At 43.0% G+C, this 13136-nt stretch overlaps 3 protein-coding genes across 3 annotated transcripts in view; all 3 read right to left on the reverse strand.

Annotated features, from left to right (window-relative positions):
- Positions 1 to 556: 556 nt before the first annotated feature.
- On the reverse strand, positions 557 to 1267 carry HTD2 (hydroxyacyl-thioester dehydratase type 2). Its single transcript, XM_053953916.1, has one exon. The coding sequence runs from the start codon at positions 1265 to 1267 to the stop codon at positions 740 to 742; it is 528 nt and encodes a 175-aa protein (XP_053809891.1). The 3' UTR covers positions 557 to 739.
- RPP14 (ribonuclease P/MRP subunit p14) lies at positions 1105 to 3767 on the reverse strand. The gene is made up of 5 exons (XM_053953917.1): positions 3675 to 3767; positions 3514 to 3598; positions 2642 to 2718; positions 1984 to 2062; positions 1105 to 1346 (listed from the first exon to the last, which is right to left on the reverse strand). The coding sequence occupies exons 1-5, from the start codon at positions 3743 to 3745 to the stop codon at positions 1290 to 1292; spliced, it is 369 nt and encodes a 122-aa protein (XP_053809892.1). The 5' UTR covers positions 3746 to 3767; the 3' UTR covers positions 1105 to 1289.
- A 3679-nt stretch (positions 3768 to 7446) lies between these two features.
- PRKAR2A (protein kinase cAMP-dependent type II regulatory subunit alpha) overlaps positions 7447 to 13136 on the reverse strand; it is a 57511-nt gene continuing 51821 nt past the window's right edge. The window contains exons 9-11 of the mRNA XM_053953632.1: positions 10740 to 10805; positions 9870 to 10008; positions 7447 to 9360 (exon numbers count right to left, since the gene is read on the reverse strand). Coding sequence (XP_053809607.1) covers positions 9227 to 9360; positions 9870 to 10008; positions 10740 to 10805 — 339 coding nt within the window. The 3' untranslated portion in view covers positions 7447 to 9226. The remainder of the gene's footprint in view (positions 9361 to 9869; positions 10009 to 10739; positions 10806 to 13136) is intronic.

Consider the following 13136-nt stretch of genomic DNA (forward strand, 5'->3'; position numbering starts at 1 on the left):
TTTACTAATGAATTTGCCAGAAGTCTACTCTACCAAGTGTAGACTTTCAGTGGACAAAGGGAAATCCATGTTCACACACTCAAAGAGAGAGAAGCCAGTTAGTACTCAAATCATCTGCCCTTGCTTGTCTTGCCCTGAGGAGCACAAATACGGTAAGGACAAGTTGTGACAATATTTTTTTTTATGACAATGTATTTTTTTTTCCTTCACTCTCTTTCTGGGAAGCAAGTTTCAGAAGAAACACCAGCTGGAGCTGCCATGCAGATTACAACACATCTTGCAGTACATGTGTGTCAGCACCTCCACTTCTGTTCCGCTTTTGAACACAGCACTGTCCCCTCCCCTGGTGCTTGTTGGCAGTACAGCTGCTCTGTACAGAAGGAACAAGTCTTAACTGAACTTTGCTGGTGTGGACTGCAACTTTACCAGAAAGAACAGCCTCAGTGTGAGTCCCACCAGTCCAAACTTCCCACTGTGGCAGCACAAAGGCTTGTCTGAATGTGCCACTTTGTCACAGCAAGTGCCTAGTTCACCTTGGCAGAGAAACCCATCACGGTGAAAAAAGGAAAAGCTCTAATTTTAATGAGTTCTAGTAAGGGCAAGTTTGTGCACTTTCAGACATTTTGAAAGGCTTCTGTTACAAATTTACTGGTTTAAGTGATGTCACATAAAAAGAGATTCAAAACCAAGTGTACATTGGTTCTGGCCTTTATGCTGCAGTTGCACATGATGAACAGCTCTAACTCTCTGGCACCATGACTTTCACCATCCCTTCCATAACAGTTTTCCCACTTTCTCTGACCTGACATGATACAGAAATGTGTGCAACAGAACCCTTCAGTCGTTTCACTTCTGCTGCAGCTGTGACTTCTTCACCAACATACAAAGGAGCTGGAAAACGAATCTCCTGGGAAAGAAATATACATCCTTGTCCAGGCATTTTGGTACCCAGAACTGCAGAAATAAGTCCATTGATCAGAACTCCATGGACAACGGTTCTCCCAAACCTAGACTTCTTTGCAAACTCTTCATTTAAATGCAAAGGATTTGTGTCACCTGTTAAATAAGAAAAAGTAACTACATCATTCTGTGTAAAAGCCTTGCTAAGTTCAGCTTTGTCTCCAACTTTTACATGTAAGTTCAGAAATACGGCATGTCCAAGCAGTGAGTTGATAAGTGTTGGCTTTGTCAAGGCTCTTTGTTGGAAAATCCCTCCAGAAATTCCACGCCTGAAGGACCACAACATTTCCAGGAACTTCTCCTGCATGCAGCCGAACCAACAACTGCATTCAGTCCAAGACTAATTCTCTACTGTTGCCAGATAATGCAAGTAGAAACGGAGATGTCTAGTTTGGGGAAAGAAAAAACAAACAAGAACTGAACAACTAAAGCCTTAAAAAACCCACCATCAAATACTCTCAAAGTTGAAAATACTTCAATTTTCCTTTCACATGATAGATTAAAAAGTAAGAGCTATTCCTGAGCAGACTTTTGTCTAGCCATGGCTTCAGAAACAAAGAATTCTCAGAACTTATTTTATTAAGCAGCATCCTCTGGAAAAAATAAGCTCTGGAAGTGCATGTTCATATATGCATTGTTAAACAAGGTCAATTAACAGTAACCATTAGAAAGGCAGAAAGTAGAGTAGGGAAAATAAAACCTGGACCAAGATGTGGGTCATGAACACTTGCCAGAAATTATTTTCTTGCAAATGTATAAATGACATCAGCACTTGTCACTTGAGTGAAGCCATGAAGTTATGAGACAGCCACTACTGTCACATTGTACAAGACTCATTTTAAGATGAGAACTGCTCAAACACGGGGCCCACACAACTGCACTGAAAGGCACTTCATTCCCAAACCAAAGCATTTTTGCACCTAGGCCATCTTTCTATGGAAAGGCAGTAGGCTTTGGCAGCGTGCCAAGCTTAGAGCCAGAGCTGACACTTGGGGGAAGCCACCCGGCCTCGCAGGGCTTTACCTGCAGCACCCGGAAGGCACACCTCCTGTTCTGGTAGAAGCCCAGCAAGGTTAGAGCACTCCACAGCTTGACAAGGCCACTAAATAAAAAGAGAACAAAACAGATTAATAAAATTTGGGGCTTTCTGTTTTCCTGCAGCACAGACATCTCAAATAGAAAGTATGTTAAGCCCTTTACATTTTAACAGTAGGCAATTTCACTAAAGAGTTCTAGTAGCAAAACTTCATCTTGAAGGATTATTGCAGTGGCTGCAGTCTCTTGTCTTTGACAGAGATATGTACTGCAACCTCAAGTTCACTTTACCAGAACTGTTCTTGTTCTCAGTGTGCATTTAAGCTCATTCTTCACATAAATCACCTGCAGTTGTCATCACCATTTAGAGTAACCATTCTCATCTTTACTATAGAAAGAGATTTAAAGTCACTACCTCAGTAATGCTTACTTCCTGTCTTAAAAACATTAAAATCATTCTGGTTTAAAGCAGGAATAATGTACTGATGCACAAAGTCACCAAGACTCAGTAATTATTTTCTGCATGCAGAATGCAAATATCTCCAAGTTAGGCTTAATTCTTCACAGGTCAGTCTTAGTTTAAGAGTTCTATTTTCTTACGAAAAATACTTTCATGGCATGGAAGCACATACTGACTGCACCTTACCTGCTAATTACTCTTAATATGGCAGACAGAGTTTTTTCCTCATATGTTAAGACATCAACAGGTAAAGCTGCTCCAACCTATGAAAAAAGAAGTTATTTAGTAAGCATCACCCTATGTTCTTATCATGGTTTATATGCAATTGATTTCACCCCCGCATGTTACATCATAAAAGGTGTTATAGTTATGCTCAAATCTCACACAAGTGTTTCAGTTACAACATCACTGGATTTTAAACAGCACCCTTCCTCTCAGAGTTCTTTAGAAACCACTTTTATTTCCACGTTACAGCTGGAGAAACACAGACCAAGAGGTGATGGGACCTGCTTAAAGTGAGCCAGCAATAAAGTAAACAGAGCAAAAACAGTGCTGTGGAATCTCCCATCCAAAAAGCTGTTCCCTTCCCACAGTTCTCTATTTAAAGCCTCTCTACAGCAAAACCATCAACACCACACGTATCAAAGAACGGCCTGAGCTGGAAACCACCTTACAGAGTTCACCCAGTTCCAGCTCCCCTGCCATGGTCGGAAATACCTCCCACTGGACCAGGCTGCTCCGAGCCCGGTCCAACCTGACCGTGAGCACTGCCAGGGATGGCTGAAGCCGCTTGACTGTGGGCACTGAACTGAACCGCACGGCTCCACGAGGAGCGAGTCAGGACGGGGGTGGCGAGCGGGTAACCGGGTACCGGAGGGTCAAACCCAGCCCACCCACCCTGCCCCGCCCGCTCCTTCGGCCGCGCTCGCCCTGCTCGGACACTGCTCCGCGGCCACAGCGGCCGTTCCAGGGGACAACAGCCCGCTCCCGCAGGGTTCTCCCGGCCCAGCCCGGAGCCGCCCGGCAGACCCCAGTCCCGGCCCCGATGCCGCTCCCACCTCTCCGTGCAGCTCCCTCAGCGCTGTCACCACGAGCTGCTTGAACTGCGCGGCGTTGGGCCGGACCCCGCCGTCGGGCAGCTCCCTGCGGGAAGGAGAGCAGAGGGGTCAGGAGGGGTCTGAGGGGGGCTCGGGGGTCCCGGCTCGGGGGTGCCGCTCACAGGCGCACGCGCAGATAGTGATGCTCGGCCCCGCGCCGCAGCACGCGCCGCTCGAACGCGGCCGCCGCCATTCCCCGCCCCGCCGGGCCGCGCGCGCGCGCCGCCCGCCCGCCCCGTCTACGGCGGCCGCGCGGGGCCACTGTCGCCGTGGCAACCGCGCGGCGCCTCCTGAGCGCGCCCGGCCCAGGCCCGGCCCGAGCGCCCGGAGCCGGAGCCGTGCCCGCTGCACCGAGCCCCGGGCCAGAACGCGCCGTGCGCGGGCCCGAGCGCAGCCCTGCGCACGGAGGAGAGCAGTGCAATGTCTGAGTCTGAGACGAATCTCCGGGAAGCAGCGGGAACAGACAGTGCTTCCAAGTGCGGCACGCAAGCCTTCAGCTGCACGGAGGCAAACACGGAGCGCCGCACCACAAACATGCTGCTGCAGGCCGCCACACAGAAACGCTCCTGCGCTTGTCCTCCAAGCAAAGGTGTTGGTCCCGATGCAGCTCCCGGTGAAGGTGGCGCCTGGCACCAGGGTATAAACACCGAGGAGACTTTGCTGCCCCAGCCTCCGTTTTGCAGGGACGCACAGCTCAAACGAACTGGAGACGTGCACAGCACGAGCCTGGCAGCCTGTCTTTGCACTCACCAGTCAACAGCTAATTGAGATGATAAAATAACAACATCATCTTGTACCTGCTGTAAAGATTGGCATTAAATGTATCCTTACCATCCTTATCCAGAAACAGCGGAAAGGATGGAAGTACGTTTGCTCTGCTGAAATAATTACACATTATCCTCAAAAGAACTTCAAACCTTACATCTTTTACCAGAAGGTTCATCCAGGAATTAGCATCGACCCCAGCAGGGTAACACTGCAGAAGCCCAATGTACATCTGACGTGCCTGAGTCAAGGCCCGACTCACAGGACACCTTTTGCCTGCACCTTCACACGGCTCAGTCTGTGCAAAGGTCCTGCATTATTCCAGCAGAGCTTTCTCAAGCTTAGCACCACAATCCACCTGAGCTCCGCTCCCGGGCTGACTTTAAAATGGTACATAAACTGCCGAACGTTTCAAAATAAAACTTCAGCAAAAGCAAATAGAATTTCACGTGTACCAAAGTAATTTTCAGATTGTTAGTTAGGTTAAAGAAAAAGCAGTTTGCCACATAAAATTCAGTAGCTGTAAGTGCAGACTAACCGGATACCTTCAGGAATACTGTGCTTCTCCTATGAACTGAGAACCAGTTATTGTACTGCTCAATAAATTAGTTCCACAATAATTTAGCAGACTTAACAGAGCAGCCAGTTTTACTGGGACCAACACTACCTACAGAAGCTGGTATTACTTTTGAGATATTAGTAAAATTTCATCACCAAGCAGCAAAACGTGGAGGTCAGGTGCTGTATAAAATCTCTTTTTGTTATTGCAGTAGGGCAGGTGCTGCTCTCCGTGAGGCTCTGGCAAGAGGAACTCACTCAGGCATTCCAAGTGTATCCAGGGAGCTGCTGTAAGGCTGGGGGCTGTCAGCTGCAGCAAGTCAATAACAAGCACACACAGGACTGTACAGGAAGGCTGGACACAACAGGTCAGTTTTTTATTAACCAAAAGTGAAGCTGAACCCCAGAGTGGTTTAACTTGTTAAAACCATATGTTTATATGGCAGATATTTTCCTTTCATGTTCAACACTACAGTGCAAGAACCAAACTTCTCAGCTGTTCATCCTTTGAGAATCAAGTAGTAAAATGATTAAAATAAGGGTCCCTCAATGAATCAGTTAAAAAAAAAAACCATTTAACTCAAAAGAACAGACCAATTTTAAGAACTGTCTTATTAAATTCTCCCAAGTGAAAGACCTTTAAAAGCACTTGGAGCCTTGAGGTAGCAACTTTATGCAGGATTTAATTCCCCTCCTGCCCCACAGAGGAAAATTAGTAGCGCATTATTAGCTCCAGCCAGCTAAGCTGCGTTGAGTGGCTCCTGTGAGGTGACTTTCTCTTGCCTCTTGAAAAGCAGTGTAGTGCTGCAGAGCACCAGGAGGAAATCCACAGGGAAGGCCTCTTGAAATAAAATTTATGGTTTGAAAAAAGTTAAAATGATCAGCAACGACTATAACAACAAAAATTATCTGAAGTGAAAAAACCCAACGTGTATCTTGGCAAGACTAGTTTACAAATACAAGTCAAGAACAAGAGTCTGCTTTCAGCAAAAGAAAGAAAGAATGGAAGTGACATTCAAAGGGGTTTCAGGGTTTTTTTTGCCCTCTGTGCAAAATTGCACTTTGTTGTCAAAGTTTTTAAGTTTTGCACTTTTGTTTCTAAGAAAGGAGCACTTCCACAGTTTTTTGTTCTTTTACATTGTCAAACCTGTGCTGCGACATTAGACAGAAATACCAAGTGCCAGGATATTTAACCACTGAAAGCTCCTCTCACTGACTTCACAACAATCACAAGCAGGGAATCACAAACAGGAGATGTCTTCCTCTAAGCCTCGAAAACATGATCCTCTGTGCCCACTTTGCTGCTGAGTTGTTTTACTAAAAACTAGATCTCACTTCAGTGCCAATTCCAGAGACTCGGTGGCAGATTTACTGAACACTGAGCGGTAACAAAACACCTGGGCTTACTCTCATTGCAACACCTGCAGGGAACAGCGTGCAAAGGAACGAGCTGAGATACAGGGATGGGGCAGATGGTCACTAACAGGGGCTGTACTTGCTCCCTGGACTCAGTATCAGCACTTGCACATCGCCCACTTTTGCTCACTGCTGGTGCTGTAACCAGATTCCTGGCAATATTGAGTATCTTACTGAAGAAACTTTCTTTCCACTACCTTCATGCTCCAAAACTGTACAAACAGGTTGGTTAAACTCAACCAAACTAATCAGGCACATTGCACATGATAGTTCTTAAATGGATGAGCCTTCTTAGCAGCTCATTCTCTTTCAGCTCAAAGCCAGCTGCCTCTCCACACCACAGAATGATGCTGCACAGACCCTGGATGCAGGATGGCACTGCCCAGTATGCCATTGCTCCAGGGAGCCCAGAGAAAGGTAGAACTTCAAAAGCTTGTTCTTGTTCACATGGGATCACAATATTTTGATTTTATATTCTCGTCTTTTCCTTTGACTTTTAGAAGCCATCAAATTCTGCCTTTGAGGCAGAAATATCTCAAGAATCTGACATCAGCCTTGCCTGGGTTTCGGTTAAGATTTGGAACCAAAATTTTAATTTGCCTGTATTTGCCTGTGCTGAGGTTACAGTCCAAAGGCATTAAGAACTAGAATCCATCTGTAAGGCAGCCCAACCTGCCAGGCTCCTCTGGATAAAGGAGAGGATATTCTGCCTGTGAGCAACAAAGGCCAGCTGGTGATTATTCACAGCAAATTTCTCTTTAGCTCACATGACACTTTAGACAGCACAGAAATTCAGGCTGGTTCAGAGACCAATTCCTGTTTGGTTCACAGAACAGTCATGAGCTCGTTTCAGAAACTCTTTGTCATGGAGCCCCAAGTATCTTAAAGTTATATCTGCTATCACTGCAAGGAGCTGATGAGTTTTTTTCAATTTTTTTTCTTCTTTTTTTTTTTTTTTTTGTTGGTTTGGTTTGGGTTTTGTTTGGTTTTGTAAATTCTGTGATGAAAACAATTGTTTTTGTCTTTGGTGTTAAACTTTGGAAGCATGAGTGAAAAGTACCTGCTGCTTCTTTGGCTGTAATTTATGACAAAGAAACAGCCCAGGAAAGCAAGTGAAATTCACTGTTCTAAAATACATGCAGTTAGAACAGCCACTAGACATCACAACCAGAACTTTAATAATATGGAAACACCAAGTTCAGTGGTGTCCATTACAAATCATTTGCATTATATAAAAATATGACTGCAATTACAGTAACTGGACAACAGTCATTCAAATTTATCAACTTTCCATCTTACTCATATTGCAGGAAATGGGAGGAGCTCATCCACTATGGGGAAAAAAAACTGTCCAGAAATCAACTTAGAGTTGCTGCTAAGCATCTCATGCCTTAGAGAAATGTCCACTGTGATAACTGAAAGCAGGAATTCAAGATTAGCATCCTTCCATTCTTGCTTACATGGCCATGAATAAAAAGAGCAAGTTCTGTTACACTAGTATTCACTATTAAAATTTTATAACCCCATAAAACACCGATATGTTTTGCATGAGCTGTAGAAGAATGCAAACTCAAAGGGTCACTAGATTTATTATCTCCAAATTCAATGTCTTAATATATATAGTCTGTTTGAACACCATAAAAATGTCCTTCTCATGGTCTGGTTCTTATTTAGATAATACCCTGATAAAATCTCAGCCATATGCCAATTAAGGTCCTTAAAGCTATAGAAACAGAATCTACCTAATAAATGCTGCAAATTTAACAGGTATTTTAGATAAACATCATTAGCTTAGTTATCACCTAAACCAAAAAGACTCCTCAAACACACCAACTGCATAGTTAGCAGAAGACATTTGCTTTACAAAGTCAAATGTTGCCAACTTTTGAAAACTTTAGCAAATCAATGTGGTATTTGGAAGCATTCAAGTGTCTAATGAAGTTAAAATACTGTGAAATGTTAGGACTAGGGGAAGCTCCTGTAAACAAGTACAGAAGTGGTCTTCATTTAAATTACAAAACATTCACCTCCTTAAAAAGCTTTAAAACTGACCCAGTCAACAACTGCTCCCTGGGAAATGTAGCAGTATAAAGAATCTCTGTAAGCAAGAGAAGGTCATATATTGTTATCTCACCACCACAAAATGTACTCAGTGTCAGAAACAAGGAGCAAATGTGGGGAGATAACAATTATGACACATTCAGGCCATTTGATCTGAACCACTGCACTTTGTTGGACAGCATAGAGTAAACCAATTTTCTTTGCTGCTCAGAAAACACCAAAAATACGTTTTCTGCATCTGGTTGCTAAGCAGACTCTCCCATGTCCCCAGCTCAGTTTACTTGGTTTAAAGAGTTCTCTATATTTATTACCTGCTGCTTTCAGCAGGTGGACCAAAACTTCAGTGCCATCTTATTCACTGGCTCCATTGATACTTTAACCTCAAACCCAGATGCTACAATTAAAAGCAAATTTGACATTGTGTAAGGAAAGCATCAGATGAAGGTAATCAGCCCATAAAAGGCTTGTATTCCAAAGGTTGCCTCTGCAGAACAGGCAACCTCCCACTACAGAATCTGAAGGGACAATTTACCCCAACAGTAACACCCAGAAGGAAGGAGGCTTCTGTGTCTTGCACACTTTGGGTTTCGTATCAGGCACTTGAACTGCTGGACAGACGCCATTCTGAACCAAGTAAGTGAACATAGGGTTAGAATCATCTTTAATCTAGGTCTAATAATGAAGTATCAGCAGCAAAGTGGAGGCAGGGAGGAGTGAGCAATCCATCTGTGCTGAGACTTGTTTATGGTTTCTAAAATGCCCAAGAAAACAGCAGCAGTAACTGTTCCGTAGTGTCCGTTGTCCTTGTGAGTTGTGTTGCTGATAGGAGGCTTTTCTGTGTCTTGAACTAAGAAGGCATTGAGGTACCCTGTGCCTAATTCCCTGGATCCATCAGGTCCATGCTAGAGCCAAACATTGCCACCAGTTGCTCCTCGTAATGTGTTATATTCCTCTTCATAATGTCCATGCAGGGTCCAAGCAACCTCTCAAATGCTTGCACATCCATGACTGTAATGGAACAGAGGTGAAAACAAGACTGTTTGTCAAAAAGGACACCAAATACCAATCTGGCTTTTGAACTCAGAACACAGACCTTCAGTTCAACCCACTTAGGGCTGAGGCTTCAAAAGAAACCACAGAAACAGAAATCATGTTTCTGATTTCTTTCTCTACTGTTATTTGGAGAAATAAGATTACTGAAATACAAAGCTGATCTCAAGGATAAACACAGAAGCCAAATACACGTCATAGCGGTATTAAAAGATGACCTGAAGGCTATGTGTGACAAACAAGTAGAGGCCACACACACAGAAAACACAAAATCAGCCATGAGGAAGCAGCAGTGCTTCTCCAGCTTACACTTGGAGCTCCACTCCAGCCCTTGCTCCCAGCTTCTGGAATCTGACTGCCAATTACCAAAAGGTTGCTGGGTTTTGAATGGCTGCTCACTCAAGCACGGTCCATGAGACAAGCAAAGAACAGAAAAGGATGACTAGAAACACAGACCATCTGCTTACCTAAACATTTGACTTCCCCAACAGCATAGGCAGAGGCTGCTCTGGGTTTGTTGGTAACAAGTGCAAGCTCTCCAAAATACTGCCCTCTGTGACACCGGGCAATCTCCACTTCTTGATTAGCTTCTTTACTCGTCATAGTCTGTCAAACAGTGCAGTTTCATTATTTGCACACAGCTCTGTCCTTGTCCTACACTTAATAATCCCAGATACTTTACACGTGTGCAACAGCTCCTTGGTTTCAGGCCTTCAAACTAGCAACTCCCAAGTCATGGCAGAACACCTCAACACCATGTTCAATTGGAAGTTTGGTAAGAAAAATGTGTGCCAGCCCACAAGTCTTGAGACAAACAGGTATCTACTGCTACTGCTTTGGGAACTGCTGTTATGTGGCCTAACACAGGCTTTATCATGCACCACATGCTGTTCCCTTGGCTGCTCAGACTGTACAGAGACCCATGCAAATGCCAACATCTAGTATGTCACTAAAGATAACAGACCCCACATTTTATAATGTGCAGTCTTCTACAGTCATGGAAGAAAAGTTTTATCTCCACCCTTAAGGCCAGGGAAAGTGTACCAGTGTGGGAAGGAATGGGATGGGTTGAGCTTCAGGCTCTCTCAGTCTCTCATATATCAGGTTAGTTTGCAGAGTAGCAGACAGAAGCAAAAGACCTTGGCACTTCAGTAAAATGACTTCTGGCTGCTGCAGAACAGGTATGGGAGTCTACAACCTATATCACATGAATAACAATGATCAACCTCATAAAAGAATATATTAAAATAACTCAGGGTGGGCTTTTTCACATCTGTATTAATCAGTCAAATCAGGAATTGATTAATACAAAGCTTAATCACTCAGTTTGAACTCACCTTGCTTTTAATCAAGATTTTTACTTCTCCAGATTCTACAATGTAAAAACAGTCTGCTTTGTCACCCTGTGAAGAAGAAAAGCTGAAATAAATTCTTTTTTACTTGACTGTCAAAGTATGTATAAATGGTATTAAAGCATTCACTTCAAACTAGGCCTTCTGCAGAAATCTGCTAGAATTGACAAACACTCAGATTCTTAACATTAAAAGGTGGCTGGCTGGGTAATAACACCAGAAGAGCCCACAAGGAAGAAAGTATTAGTGCACATCATTCTGTAAGGGGCAGGAGGAAAAGAAAACACAAAGGAGATAGACGATATATAACAAAATCACTTAAATGAAAATCTTCTGATCCCAATGAAAGTAGGCAGTAGTTAGTGAACCTAAGCAGAACCTAGAATTTTCAGAAGCAAATTTTAATAAAACAGGGATTTAGTGACTCTTTCTTTCAGCAGGAAGAAGGTGACATTAAACTCTCCTGCTTGAGCAGAGGGGTTGGACAAGGTGACTTCCAGGGGTCCCTTCCAACCTCAACTATTCTGTCGTTCTGTGAGAGGTTCTAGAACATTTTTCACATCTCCCTCAACCTCATCATGTTTAAAATCTTCAAGTGATCCCAGTTAACATCTGCTCTGGACAGCTTCACCAGCACTTCATAATTTTAATTTATCTGTGACAAAAAGGACCTCTCTTCTCTACATTTGCCCCTGTAGGCCTGGCATAGGGCTGGAAGTCAGAGTGGAGATCTGCAACGTGCCTCCTGCTACAAACCAAAAGCAAAGGACTAAAAGCTTCAGGGAGACCAAGGTTGGAAAAAGAACTGATAAGGGAATGGGAGTAGCTCACCAGAAAAACCTGAAACAAAGTGAGGAGAGAGAGAAATCTGACATTAAGTGGTCAAGGAGATGAATGTGATGGGAAGGATGGAGAGAAATGGTTGTAACTTGAATATGAAACATGGGCTGGGAGAAGATGATGCAAGGTTTAAACACGGAGTTACAGAAGAAATTAGGTCTTTAGCTAAGCTGCCTGGGGATGGTTGTAAGCCATCCAGTGCAAACTTTTCATTCACCATTGCCAGCCATCACAGCATGAAATAATGGTCTATGCTAACTTCTGAAAGAGTAACTGCTGAAAGAGCATTTTATTTTTAAAAAGAATGGAAACAAACTGAGTGGGAGACACCCTCATAACACTACTAACAATTTTATAACACTACTAACAATTTTCAAGTGCTTTAAAGCTTACTGCCCTTAACTGAAGGGTCAAATTCCAGATAGGTAATTAAAATTTTAAATTACTCACAAGGGAAGAGAGGTTCCTGGTATTGATGCAACTGCTTTAATATAAGAGTTATCATATCTTTTCCAAGCACAGAATTTCATCGTCTCTAGCACTGTACTACCATCACCCAGACCTATCCAAACTATCAATCCTCCATTTAAGGATAATTACATCCTTGCCCTTAATTCAGTTATTAAAAAATAATAAAACCAGCTGTGTAATTGGATCACTGACAGTATGAATTCCCAGTTTTGATACTGATTTATAAGCTCTGATTTTGCTGAGAGTTCAGTTTTCTCAGGGTCTTAAGCAAAAAGAGTTTCAACTTTAAAAATTGAGTGAAGTAATTTGACAGTTATCAGCAAATTTGTTTCCTATAGTCAGTTATCTGACACTCAAGATAATTAAGATCAATTTTTCAAGACACTATCAAGGAGTCATATTCTGTCTATACAATACGAACAACATTGTAACCAAAAACCTGCATTTTCAGGTAAGCCTTTCTTGCATTAACTTCTACTTGAACTAGAGCACTTTTACACAGCTAAATTTGATGTAAAATCCCAGTGTCTGTAAGTGTTCCAAAAAATTATTTCTCTCACAGCCAAAAAAAAAAAAAATCAGCTATAGCTTGAATTCATCCTGCTTCATGTTCTACCACCCTGGCCTTGATCTACTGCAGCAGACAAAACACTCCCCAGTCACTAAAGGACTCAACTGAAACCAGACCACTGAAATACCTCAGGAAAGCACAAGAAAAAACAATGGTTTCAATTAACCGTGACAGTTTCTTAGAGCTAGTGGCTCCCTGTTGAATCTGGTCATAGGGCCTAGGAAAACTCTACATGGGGAACTTCATGGAAAACTGCATAGACATTTAATTTCAGCTTCTGAAAGCACACTCATCTTGAATCCTTGCAAAGACTACTTATAAAACATAGATGAGAGAAGAAATACCATGAGGCTAAAGTAATAGAATAAATTTGCAGCAAAATACATACTGTCTATTCCCCAGACATTCAAGAAGTGGTTAAGTAAATCAGAAATATTAAAAGAATAAATGCCAAGTTGGTCCAAGTAATAGAACTCTGCAAGTCAATTCCAAACAGAAAA

Source organism: Vidua chalybeata, chromosome 12, assembly GCF_026979565.1.
Source record: "Vidua chalybeata isolate OUT-0048 chromosome 12, bVidCha1 merged haplotype, whole genome shotgun sequence".
NCBI lineage: Eukaryota > Metazoa > Chordata > Aves > Passeriformes > Viduidae > Vidua > Vidua chalybeata.